The sequence below is a fragment of the Rhea pennata genome, chromosome 2 (assembly GCF_028389875.1).
Source record: "Rhea pennata isolate bPtePen1 chromosome 2, bPtePen1.pri, whole genome shotgun sequence".
Lineage (NCBI taxonomy): Eukaryota > Metazoa > Chordata > Aves > Rheiformes > Rheidae > Rhea > Rhea pennata.
In genome coordinates this window covers 27,913,933-27,927,469 of record NC_084664.1, presented here as the reverse complement: position 1 = coordinate 27,927,469, position 13,537 = coordinate 27,913,933, and the positions used below count along the sequence as shown (strand labels likewise).

General features: G+C 40.7%; 1 protein-coding gene across 3 annotated transcripts in view; it reads left to right on the top strand.

Annotated features, from left to right (window-relative positions):
- SLC25A13 (solute carrier family 25 member 13) overlaps positions 1-13,191 on the top strand; it is a 101,983-nt gene extending 88,792 nt beyond the window's left edge. For all 3 annotated transcript variants that reach the window (XM_062569151.1, XM_062569150.1, XM_062569153.1), the window contains 4 exons: positions 6,918-7,056; positions 11,002-11,160; positions 11,243-11,333; positions 12,059-13,191. In XM_062569151.1, coding sequence (XP_062425135.1) covers positions 6,918-7,056; positions 11,002-11,160; positions 11,243-11,333; positions 12,059-12,248 — 579 coding nt within the window. In that variant the 3' untranslated portion in view covers positions 12,249-13,191. The remainder of the gene's footprint in view (positions 1-6,917; positions 7,057-11,001; positions 11,161-11,242; positions 11,334-12,058) is intronic.
- The last annotated feature ends 346 nt before the right edge of the window (positions 13,192-13,537 follow it).

The following is a 13,537-nucleotide window of genomic DNA, read 5'->3' as shown; positions in this document are numbered from 1 at the left end:
ATTCTACTGTCCAAGTGAAAAACCATTGCATGGTTTTTAGTGCCCCTCTATATTTATGAGGTTAATATTCTTCAAGGCCATTCATTGTCACATGTTGATGTGACACTCTACTATGATAGTGACACAAAATAATTCACATTAGTACTCTGTGGAGATCCTGCTCTGTCCATTGCCTCTTATCCTTCCACAGTGCAACACCAAGAATTGTCTTCTCAACACACTTGTGTGCCGTGTGCTCCCTTAGCCATCTTGGTGGCCCTGCACTAGACTCACTGCAGTGTGGCAATGTCTTTCTTGTACTGGGGAACCCAGATGTGGACACACTGCTTCAGATACGGTCTCACTAGGGCCAGATGGAAATATCAGGTCCCTAGAAGTCTTGCTAAGACAGCTCAGGATGTGGCCGGCCTTCTTCACTGCAAAGAGGCACTGCTGACCTATGCTCTGCTTGGCCACTAGCACTGCCAGGATTTTTTCTGCAAAGCTGCTTTCTGGCCGCTCAGCCCCGGCCTATCCTGCTGCACGCAGTTATCCCAGCCCAGATGCAGGGCTTGCATTTGCTGTTGTGATTTTTGTGATGTTCCTGTCAGCCCATTTTTCCATCCTGTCAGGTTCCTCTGAATAGCAGACTTGCTTTCCAGCACATTAACTACTTCCTCAGTTCTGTATCATCCACTAATCTGCTGGAAGTGCAGCCCATTTTCCACCAATTTAACTACTGTGTACCAGTCTCAAATGTCTTGCTGAAGTCAAGGTATACAACATCCACTGCTTTCTTTTATCCACAAGCCTGGCAGTCAGATTGGTCAGGCACAATTTGGTAAATCTGTGCTGGTTGTTCCCAGTTTCCCTCTTGGCTTCATGTGCTTGGAAATGGCTTCCAGGAGCATTTACTCCATAAACCTGCTATAAACTGCGGTGGTTTTGAGCAGCATTTAGTCTCCCAGATCTTCCTTCTTGTTCTTCTTCAAGGTGGATGTGATGTTTGTCTTTTTTGAGTCATCAAAAACCTCCTGACTGACTTGACCTTTTGAAGATAATAGCAGCTTCACAGCAACATCAGCACCCTTGGAGGTATTTCGCCTGGTCCCACGGATTCTATACGTCCAGACGGATTAAGTACAGTAACTTCCTCTACTGTAGGTAATGCTGCGCTCCTGCAGACTTTTCTGGTAGGCTCATGGAACTGAAAGGCTTGAGGGCAGAGGCAAAAAAGTAATTTCTCTGACTTTTCTATGTCCTGTGTCGCTAGGTCCTCTGCCTCATTTTACTGCTGATGTACTTACAGAAGCCCTTCTCGCTTCCCTTCACATCCCTCCCTAAATTCAACTCCAGCTGAGCTTTGGCTTTTCTAACTCCATCGCTGCACACTTGGGCAGTGCTTCTGTGTTTCTCCTGGGTAGCCCATCTCCATCTCTGCTTCCTTGATACTTTTTGCATTCAGTCTCAAACATGGTTTCCATGCTGGCTTTCTGCCATGATTGCTCAACTTTGTACACAATGGAATGGACTGTCCTTGTGCTTTGAGAAGGTTGTCCTTGAAGATTAGTATTGGCGTACCTTTGTAACTCTCAACATTTTAATTTGGAGAGGGAACGCTATCATGGTGCATAGAGGTTCTGATCAGATAATTTAGATCCTTTCCTCTTTTCCTTCTTTCCCTTCACCACTAAAGAATTTTCCAGACCACAAGGAAATTTTTCTCCCTTCAACTAAATGTTGTCATAGTAAATATAACAATTTAAAGTTAAAGCTGCCTTCCAGAGTTACTCTGCCTTCACTGAATGTTAAGATACTATCAGTGTGTGTTGATACATGGCTTAGAAATAGAAGAAGATGCAAGTTAACTTCAGCAATAAGTTTTGACAAAAAAATTATTAGGGTAACTGCTGAGTTGAACCTCTGTTCTTTAAAGCTAGATTTTTTTTTGTGCTGTTGTCTAAACTTCTGGAATATTTGTGTAAGTATTTTAGAACATTGTCCTCCTTGAAACCAGGTGCTCCTGTGGGGAAGCACATTTGGAGGGGCAGTACTAACGTTGAAGGAATTTGTTTCCTCTATTTGTCTTCTTTCTGCCAGTAATCATTGCTGTGAAAGCACTCGGGCATCGAAGCTTACAACGAGTAAATTCTTTTTTAACTATTGATGTTCTGTAGATGTAGCTGTAGACGACAGCTGTTCTTAAAAATATAAAGAGACGGTATATTCCACTCAGGGAGATTATCATTTAATCCAACTCAAAATATCATTTATGTTGGCAGAAGTGAGAAAGATGCATTTCTGGTTCTCAATATTTGTAATAGTTTTTGTTTAATTTCTGATCACAGAAGAATACAGAAATGATTGTGTAAGATCAGCTTATATATTTTCTGTCTTCTGTCTATCTTATGCAGTAAAATACATTACGTCCTGTTAAAGATAGTTGAATTTATAGTCTGACGGTTTCCAAAGACATCTTTAACATTTACATTTAAATAAAAGTATACATTTAAATAAAAGTATAAATAATAAAAGACAATAAAAGATGTCTTTCCAAAGACATCTTTAACATTTACATTTAAATAAAAGTATACCTACTTATTTTGTACATCATAGAAACTCATATGCATATAATATTTAACATGAAATGTTTAATAAAGTTCTATTCCTTTTACAAATAACCATTCTGGACAGTGTTTACACCATAACAGGCAGAGCTATTCAGTAATTTTGCACAAGTGATCCAGAGAAGATGATAAATAATATAATAGTAAAAAGATTCTTGGAGGAAATTATACATTGGTTGTGGTCATGTTTATGATCACAATTACTATAAGATATTTAGCTCAGATTTGTGTTTTGGCTGATACTGCCAACACAGTTTGCATTTCCAAAACTATTCAGAAAAGCTTCCAAAAATCTGTTCTTAAAAAAAATTTTTTTTGACCACTTCATAGTCTGGCTTCTGGTGTGCTGACATGGAAAGTGTAATCTCAATTGACAGGATGTGTACCAAGCTCCCACCTGGCAGCTTTTGGTACCAGTAAGGGTATTGCATGTCTTCAGGTTGTGGCTTTGCAACAGAGCACTAAGCATACTAAACAGAATAGTAAATGTTTTGAGTTACATTAATTTGCATCCGTCTTGAGCATTTGTGCATGTGTTCTCATATGTGAATACAGGCAATTCAAAAAGTTGCATTGAAAATAACCAGGAAAGGCCTTCATCTAAGAATTGCAGTAATTTCTCTAACTTGATTTGCTAAATCAGTTTCGTATACTGATTGGAATAAATAGGTGTGAGTAAAAAACTGTAGCAGCTTTTAAGGCAGTGTCATTTTACAGTAGAAAAAATTACAGACCTTCAAAGCAAATGCCAGTAATATTTGGCTGACTGTTTCCAAAACTATTAGGTGCTGTTAGAGCTCTGATTCCAAAGGGTTAAGTCTGTAGCAAAAACCAAGAAGAATGCAAAATGATCAAGAAATGACATGCTGCCTATTGTTTGTAGCTATAGGATCAAAATAACAATTATACATGCCAAATAAATTCTAAACCTGTAAAGGAGAAAAAGAGAGGGTGGCTGTAAGTACAGGTGCCAGAAGCATTAAATAACCCTCTCAGACAAGGTGCACCACTGTTGTCTTGAATACTGCTAGGTCCCCCCAGTCTGGCATTTTTCCCCCTGCACTAGACAATGTGCATTCACTGCAGGAGACTAGGTTAAGCCTGCGTCTCCCAGACCTGCCGGCTCCTTGTGCCCAACCCGACACAGAGGTGCCTTTGTCAGTATAATTACCCTCCCCTTGTAGTAGAAATAGTTTGTTTAGAGCCTTATTTGCAGGTAGAGCTGGTATAAGCAGGAATTAGCATGCTAAAGAACCTGCCCCAGCACTGACTTGGGCTTATTTATCAGAATCTTTCAATCAGGGATTTTTTTCCCCCCTCCCTTGGTTTATTCGGTGAGAGACTATCCAAGATTAAGAGCTTTAAGGTTATTAAAGAGACTGAAGATGGGAGCCAAGTGGCTGTTACATTAGGGAGGCACATGTCATGGTGTGTAGGATCTCCCAACAATTTCATGCCTGGCAGGTCTGCACCATGGCTGCCAGAATAAACTCGGGCGGATGATCCTTGCAGCTTTCTGGGGATTGATTAAAACTCCTTTTGGCTTTCAGCACGTTGTCCACATCAAAAAGGTGCGAGAAGTAAAATAAATGTTTCTTTTGCTTTTCAAGATACTGTGGCCAATCTCCCTAAGCCTTCCTAATTGGCCTAGGCTGGTTGCGGATGATTAACTTGAAGTTAAATGAGGCCTGCTTTTAAACATGCTTTCCCAGACTTTAAACAGAATGATGAGGGGAAACTTTAGACTGTTGTGATATTGGAACAGAGCCAAACTGGGTTATTATTAAAGTGGATCCAAGTTTGGATCCAAGTTTTGTTTACCCTTAGCCACCGGAGTCCAGGGACATCCTCTCTCTCTGTGTACCTGAAAGTGCGTTACTAGCGATATTAAACATCTGCTATTTATGTCTTGTGAAAAAAGTCCTGCAATGAAGGAGGAGGAATATTATCAGCTCAGGTTGAGTCAAGAGTTGCTTGCAGCTGGAGGTTATTGATTTCCATAAGTTAATTTAACTATGTAGAGATATTTCAGACTAGGAAAAAAATGCAGAGGGAAATCATGCACAGTGTTTTAATGACAACATTGCAAAGAAAATAAAAGTAATGTGCCCTGAGGGCAAAGGCACTGTGGAGATTTTCTCTGAGGAAAAATATGCTCTAAAAATAAATCTTTAGAGAAAGCATGTTGGTCTGTGAATGTTTCAGGAGTAAATTTCAGTTTTTTTCTGTAAGGTAGATATAGCACCAACGTTTGATCATTAAAAAGTTAGGGTTATTTTATACAGAACTTGGTAAACCGTACAGTGTTTCTTTTTATGTGCAGATTAAAGGTACATTGTAAACCAGGCTTCCGTTGCAGCATGAGAGGCCAGAATTCTTGTATATATGTTGAATACAAAAGATTTACCTTCCTTATATAGTAAAGGTAAAGAGTATGGCTTTTGCAGGTAATTTTGAGAAGAGGGCTTAGCCCAGTGTTCATGTTGTTCAGTGGCAGATAACTCCAGTCAGCACGGCTGAATAGTGGAGCAGTTGCATGACTGCAGTGTTTTGAGTACCTTTATGGCATTTTCTTTAAGAACTAAAAGCTCTTTAGTGTATCTGAGAAATGCATCACAAGAACCAGTAACAACGAGCATAAATCAGACATCTTCAATTGAGAAACAAGGCAAACTTTTTTAACAGCAAAAATAATTAACCATTGGCAGGAACTGTCAGGGGAAATGGTGAATTCTCAATCTGAGAATGTCATGAAGTAAGTTGAGAAAGTGTTCTGGAAGGAGGACTGGGATTTGAGCAGAGCATATTGTACTCGCTACCCTAGGTAACGAAGTAAAATGTAAAGGTCTGACTAAAAGATCTAGTGACTATTTTTAAACGTAAATTTTATTTTCTCAGAGGCATTCTCTAACTGCAAATTACACTTATTAGCATCTTCTGTAAAATACCTTGCAGGAGTAGATCTTACATCCTGCTCACCAGCCTGTGCCTTGCCTCACTGGAACGTGCTTTTTCAGTTCTTCAGATACCAAGAATTCTTGCATATTTGCTTGAGAAACAGTATCCAGCATGAATAAGCACTATGTTTGCACTACTCTTACAGGACAAGCTAACTTACAGATATGTTGAGGCATATCATGAGTTAAACTAAATTCAGTTATTAGCACATCATCTGGGAAGATCTGACACTGAGCTGTTCCATGGTAGAACAGTATACAAGAGCAGTATAGTAGTAGAGGGACCTCCAGGAGAGCTCGTGGGTGAACCTCAAGCAGATTCACTGCAACTCCACTCCCAGCTTCAAAGAGAGGAGGATGAGCCTTGTCCCAGAACCATTTCTTTCTGAAGCTCTGTGTCTTCCTGCCAGGCTCAGTCCTGGTATATTGAGACTGGCATTTGATGGATCTCCACATTGAGGAAAGGCAGATTGCAAGTCCCTCTTGCTGTAGGAACTTGGCTATTATTTGGTATTTTATTTTTGTTGGATTCCTGTAGCGGCTTTTTGCTTTTCACCTTGCTTGAAAAACAGTTGATTGCTTGCTACTACCCTAAGACTTTTCTTGCCTGTTTGCCATCACCCTCTTAGATGTGAAATCAGCTATATTGTCCATGACTTCATTGGCTGTTTATACTACTTCTGCAAACTGATAGCCAGGCAAATTTAACAGTAAGAGCTGAAATTTATTAGAAAACGAACTATATCCCACATCATTTGTACTTCAAAAACAAGTAAATTATTCTGTTACTATTCTGCTAATGCAAATAACTGGTATTGTGGGCATTCTCTTTCGCTGTTCCCCTCAGTACATGTTCGATTATCAATGACGTTGTCTGCACAGATGTATGGAGTAGGCACTGTTTATTTCCATAAAGCGTTTATTATAGGTGGGAATAAGAAGGGATAGACCTCTCCTGTGACTCAATCTTCCTCAGACATACCCTAAACTTTTTGCACAGCCACATGGCTAAAATGTCAGCTATTTACAATTCTGCAAAAGCATTATCAGAGCTTACGCCAACACATGACATTTTCTGTATTACCAGCAAATAACTACAGTGTTAGGGATTGAGGGAGAACAAGTAGACAAGATAAATACAGTAATAGAACTTATTGAACGAAGAAACAATACACACACTCCTCAGCAGACTGAAATACGTGCCTCTCAAAATTCGAGAGGAAAAATTGCTTTTGCTATAAGCCCTTTGCAACGAAATAAAAGATTTTATGTTGCCTTGTTCTCTGATGTTCATAGTTCATGATGTTAAATCTATCTGTTCAGTCTTAAGACTTGTTCTCTTTGGTTAACACAGGGTGCTAAGGCGTGTTTTCTGCGTGACATCCCTTTCTCTGCCATTTACTTTCCCTGTTATGCTCATTTGAAGTCTTCTTTTGCAAATGAAGATGGGAGGATTAGCCCTGGATATTTGCTGTTGGCTGGATCAATAGCTGGTAAGTGCCCAGATTTCTTCTGGTGTGTCATTACATTGCACCTGCAGCACAGTAGCTCTGTCTGCGAGAACTTGTGAAAAACTTGGAAGAATCGTACATATTTTGCAACCTTGTGCCTGAAGAACAGGAAGTTCCATGCCTGTGCTGTAGAAATGAGCTGATGTGAAAGATGCTTTAAGTTCCTGGTGTCTTCATAATGTTCAAGAGGAAAAGGGAAGGGAAAGATTAAGTTTTGATGTTTTGACATCTCATATCTTTCCTTATGAAGTTACTATGCTGTTCTTTTTGCTCTCCTTTTGATTGGCTGACTGGCAAAGTTTTGTTGAAATGTTTATAAATAAAATCACTGCATTTTTGAAATTCTTTATGATCAAAGGAATCTTGAGTTTTGATATATGGCACCCAAAAGCCATGCTAGCAATACAGCTCTCTGAACACATTGTGAGCAGACTCTGACAAAATGTTAAAAACTGCTTACTACTGACAGTATCCATGCAGTTACTTGGCTTCATGGGGTTTTTCCTTGGATTTTGGCCTTATCAATTTTTTGGTATTAAACAAAACAGATTTAGATGCAGGCTTTCAATGGACATTTTTAAGGTAGATGAGACAATGTACAAATAAAGCTGAACCCATGATTATGACAAATAGTAGAAATGTGGAGGGTTGGGGAAAGTTTGCTGTGTTCTGTGCAGAATGAAAAGCTGCATGCGCTGTGTTTTGCTGGAAGTCATTCTGGGAAGGAATCGTCAACTTGGATTGTAGCATCTTACCTACTGCGACACGGACTTGGCACAGGAGGATGGTGTGGCTAGTTGTCTTATGTACTGTAAGCTGGTGATGCCTGGCAGATTCAGATATGAAAGGAGGTTCTGAATGGAGCACTTGTTTGTTTTAGTCTGCTACAAAGTGGATAGGATAATGGGATAGTGCTTAAATTTTCATAGATGCTTTTGAATGTGTCAGAACCAAAGGGAGAAGATGGAGATATACTTTGTAGCCCGAATTTGTCTTTGAGCCTGCTAATTAGTCTGTCTCCGGTATGCAGCCCTAGCTGGTAGCTGCCTTGCAGAGAGGGCACCTCAACAGTCCTTTTCCTGCTACGGCCAAGGTTCACAAGTTCCCTTCGGGGAACAAGTGGGCCCGAAAGTGTCTGCAGCAGGACTGCTGGGCAATTGTGTAACAGGCAGGAGAGTGCCCATCAGCACTCACAAAGCACAAAACACACTTTCATCATGTTAATCAGGAGCTATTCAACCTCTTCGAGCTGCACTAACCTTCCTTCTCCAGTGTGACTGGTATGTTACATGAGCTGCTGTGACCTGATGAGGTAGAAAGGTGATGGAGAGGCATGAATCCAGTATAGACAGGAAGTTTAGCTGTGTTTTCCTATTTGATTCTAAGTGATCTTCTCTCTGGGGAAACTCTCATACCAAGCATGTGGATGTGTCTGGATTTCAGATATAGCTAAAGCTTGACTGTGCAGAGCACAGTCTTATCTTGTTGAAGCGTGAAGCTTCAGGTCTTTATGTTTGCTCTGTGTGGATGAGCTCATAGTCCAGAGGAATAGACCTGACACTAGGAAAATCAGCTTTAAAAAACCCTTGTTCTCTCCCTTCCACCCCCCATCCCAAAACAGAGCCAACCTCTAAGCCCCCCAACAGGAGCTTAAATCCAGCTTGTTTCTCACCCATTTTAATGGGACAAAACCATTTTTGAACTTTAGATCATATTTACAGACTTGAAACATAAGCTGGCATTTTTAAGCCAAGTCATTTCTTAGATTTTCCTATTTTTTCTCTTTCTAGCCATTGTCAGGTGATTGCAGACTGAGATAACTGTCTCTTTGAAGTCCAGGCACAGAAGCAGTCTTTATTGTTGCTGATATGGCTTACCAAACTAGTATAATGTGAATTTTATCCAGTGCTTCCTGTGAATTCCAGTCTAAGTTAACTCTCATGAGCAAATTACAGTATTAAAGACACAATACTCATCATACTTTTTACAAAAACAAGAAATTTCTTTTATTAGATACAAGTGAAGTGTGGTGGGGGAATGTATGTCCGCTCTATGTTTTGCCACAAGGAAGTCAAGGGCAAGATACAGAAAAAACATCTCTGAAATATTGCCTGAGACTGTAAATGGTGCCTGCTGGTTTCCGGGATGATGTGTGGGCCTCTGTACTTTGGCTGAGGATCTCACCTGCTCTTCTGACTCTGCAGCCTGTTTTCAGAAATGCCTCAGCTCTGTGCAGCTGGGGAAAACTCCGGGGACTTGGATGTTCAAGCTGGCCATGCTTACAGGCGCACCTGCATTTTTGCAAGTGGATGTTGTTTTGCTGTGTGTATTTTCTTCCTTGTTGTTATTGCTGGGGTCGCATGCAACAAAAAATTTGCAGGTTTTGTATTTTGATCTGCTTCTGTTTTTTACTGTTTACCAGATGTCTCAACCTATTGTACCACAGTGTTTTCTGAGGAGATGATTCTAATACCAACTACAGGATCCTTCCTTAATTTGCTCCATCTGCCAGTTGCTTCTGTGAACTTCCTTCTCCTCTCTTCAGTCCTCTTTTTTTATTACCAGCTCCTGCTGTGTTATTTGTCTTATTTCAATTGTAAGCTCCTCAGGGCAGCGACCTGTAAATTTTTATTTGTCGGTAAAGTCTTTTGTGCTGTATAAATAGCTCTTAAAAGCAGGCATAAAAAATCTTTAAATGCAAAATACTCCCAGTAATAAGGAATGGTGAATAAGGAGGTGGAAGTCAATGTGTAGTAAGTAGAATTGTTTCTGAGTACGTCCTTTGGTTTTCCTTGAAAACACTGATTGGCTTTTGAAAGACAAAAGTCCAGCTTTAAATTGAATACTCAACCAATATCCTGGAGTGGGTAAGCGTAAGCAAAAAGGAATTTCAACATTTCTAGAGTTGGGAAACCTTTACCAGGTTTTAGCACTTGCCTGCCAGATCGACTGCAGTGTAAGGTCAGTGCGTGTGTGCTGCTTTTCGGGGTCCAGGCAAGGAAGACGAGTCCTTATTTTAATGATGCACATACGCTTACATCTGAGAGCAGTCAGCAAGAAGGGTGTGTTGGCGCTCAAAGCCAGACCATGCTGGTTTGGACAAAAGTTGTTACAGAATTATTAAGCCTAAAAAATAGCAAAGGAGATTTATGCATCTGCATCTGACCAAATTGGTTTGGAACAGATGCTGAATGGAAAAGTAATAAAACCGTAAGAGGCGATGTGTTCTGGGTACAGTCTCCTTTTTCTTTTTCTGTTTCTTTTTCTGTTTCTTTTTTCTTTTTTTTTCTTTTTTCTTTTTTCTTTTTTTTCTGAATATGGCCAGCCCAAGTTTGGGTAGGAATGATTTTAGAAGTACCGCCCATTGGTGATTCGGTATTTGGTGTTTTCAGTTGATTATCTCCCAGGATAAATTTAAATCTTCCTCCCAAAGCTCTGCTGAGGATGTCAGCTGTGACTTCACAGCTGCGCAGTCTGCCTTTCCTAGTGAGAAGAATGCACGTTTTTTCCAAACCGTAGCTCTCCTGCCTTGCTGGTCTCGCGGTCGGTCCTGCGCGGGGCGGAGGTGAGCGTGCGCATGCGTGTGCGGGCCGCTCCAGCGCAGCGTGCAGCCACAAGGCCAGGGACCACAGCGAGGCGCAGAGAGGAGAGACGGACCTCACCTCCAAAAACGTTGTGCTTCTTATCAAGGCAAGCTTCTGGCTCGTGAGCGGGCCGTTCCCCCGGGAGAAGTGTTCCCTGGGTGACGCCACATCCGCAGCGGCTGCCTCCTGCTGCTGCTTCTCCTTTCCAGCTCCGAGTGAAGTCGGGGGGGGCTGGATTCTTCCGAAGGGGGAGCGGAAGGTGCGCCTAGCCCTGCTTAGCGAGGCAGGTGGCGCGGGCGACGAGTCAGCGGTACCCACCTGATGGTTTCCCTGTTGCGTGTAGGTATGCCGGCAGCCTCGCTGGTGACCCCGGCGGATGTCATCAAAACAAGGCTGCAGGTGGCGGCCCGGGCAGGGCAGACCACCTACAGTGGCGTCGTAGACTGTTTTGCAAAGATCCTTCGCGAGGAAGGTCCAAAGGCTCTGTGGAAAGGAGCAGGAGGTGGGTGAAACATCTCTGATTACCAAGTGGGTTTTAATTGTGTTTTTTCTGCCTCTCACAAACTGTTTTCCTTTCTTTCCAGCTCGTGTGTTTCGATCCTCTCCTCAGTTTGGTGTTACTTTGGTGACTTACGAGCTGCTGCAGAGATGGTTTTACGTGGACTTTGGGGGAGTGTAAGTATGTGATGTCTGAGTGCGTGGTGGGAAGCCGCACTTGGTCCTGTGCGCGTCTTTGTGCCTTCAGGTGTCAGTGACAGAATCAGGGGTTTGCCATGATGTAGGACAAAAAAAAAACGACGAGAAAATCTTGTTTAAAAATGTACCTGGTCCTGTGGGTGAGGAAGGGGAAAAGAGGGAAGATACTACCTTTAAACATCTGAGGTAAAAACAGTAGGAAAATGTGATTTTGGACCAATGGACTGTTAATTTTAAGAACTTCCTGCTCGTCGCTATGTGCCCTAGTTGCTAAGCTAATGACTGATGATACAAATGGATGTGAATCTTGTTGTTTTGACATGTCATCCTAGGATCAGCTGCAGACTGTGTATGAAGCTTTGGGGACAGCAACTTGAAATCCACCACAAAAATACAACTCTGCTATGTTCCTAGATTGGCTGTACATTGTACCAGAAACTTCTGAACCTCATCTCCCCAACACTGCAATTTTGATTAATGCTCTAAAAATTTTACCTTGATTTGACCATCCTTAATCACCATGAAGGCAGCTAAATGCTCTGCAACATTTTAAAACAGGATATTTCTCATTACATTGTAGCATTGAATTTAGTTACATACTGTGAGATGCCTTCAGACTTCTCATTCAGTTTATTTTATGGAAAGGATTTTTGTGAATACTGGTTCTATGCTATAGAAATTAATTTCTTGTTATTATTTTACAGAAAACCAGCTGGATCAGAGCCAGTTCCTAAATCTAGGATCACACTCCCTGCTCCTAATCCTGACCATGTTGGTGGTTATAAATTGGCAGTTGCCACTTTTGCAGGGATTGAAAACAAGTTTGGACTTTACCTACCTCGGTTTAAGCCATCGCCACCTACCTCAAAGGCTGCTGCAGCAGTAGGACCCTAAGATTATTGCTGTAGGTTTTTTGTTATTAGTTGGGAAAGAGCCACTTTTCTAATTGGTTAATACTTTGTTCCTTTAGCTTCTCATCATATAGCAGTTTAGCTTCATTTGAGTTTTAAGGCAATTTTCATCTTAAATGTAATCATTTGTCTTTGTGCTTCCTTAACCAGATCACTGTGAAATTCTTACCAGTTGTTTTAAGTTTGGGACCATGAATGTATTTGTCCACATCTGACATGTGCTTGTGTTGGGAAGACACTAATTTTAGGTTCCGTTTATTGGGGAGGGTTGGGTGAGAGCTGTGAACCAGATCATCTTACAGGCAATGGTTGGTTGCAGATTACCAGAGCGGATGTCACACATCGTCACTCAGATGGAAAAACTCAGTGGAAATCACGGTGCTTGAAGCAGAATGATTTTGACTGTACATGTAAATTGGTTATAAACTTAATGCGTGTCTATAGAGGTCAGCAAATATATACCCGGTACCTAAGTCTACCAGTACAGCTTCAACTTTTTAAATATGTACATGCACAAGTTCTGTTTCTGGATTGTATTATGAAGCTTTTATGTGGAACATGTTTTTGTAATGGAAACCACATTTATAAATGTTTAGCTGTTGTATTATGTTACTGGTATCAAAATGCTCAAAAGAAAGTGTTATTGTCCATAGTCTTTGCACTTTATGGCAGAACTTTTGGCATTCTATTACACATACGAGGAAATTTCATAACTAGGTGCCTATCTTGGGTTGCTGGTATTTGGAATTCTGTTTGTATATGCACTTCAAGTAAAACGCTGCTTGTTTAAATAACTGCAATAGAAAATTCATGCACTGTATCAATGGTACCTGCCTTAACTGCTGGCTTGTAATTGGCAAGTAGATGGTTTCAGATTCTTATTTACTTCATTGAGTCAAAAGAGATTAAAATACTTTAAAACAAAAGATTTTACTTAATTTTTGGTGCCTTGCACAGTATTTAGAAAACTATGTATTTATGAAGGTAGAAATAAACCTTTCAAACAGAGATGCACACATGGTATTCTGTTATGGAAATGGCATAGTACATCAAATGTTTTGTTCAACGTAATTCATAAAGTTAGGTATAAGGTTAAGGAAATATTTGATATATAGGCTTTATAAACACCTGCACCTTGAAAGCAAAGCTATCTGTATCCCCCTTTGTAGAAAAGAGATACTTTGACATAGATGTCACTCAAAAGAACTTTTTTCAGACAAAACCCAGGATTGGCATAAGCTTTTGGTATTTTTGCCTTTTTCTTTTGTTGGT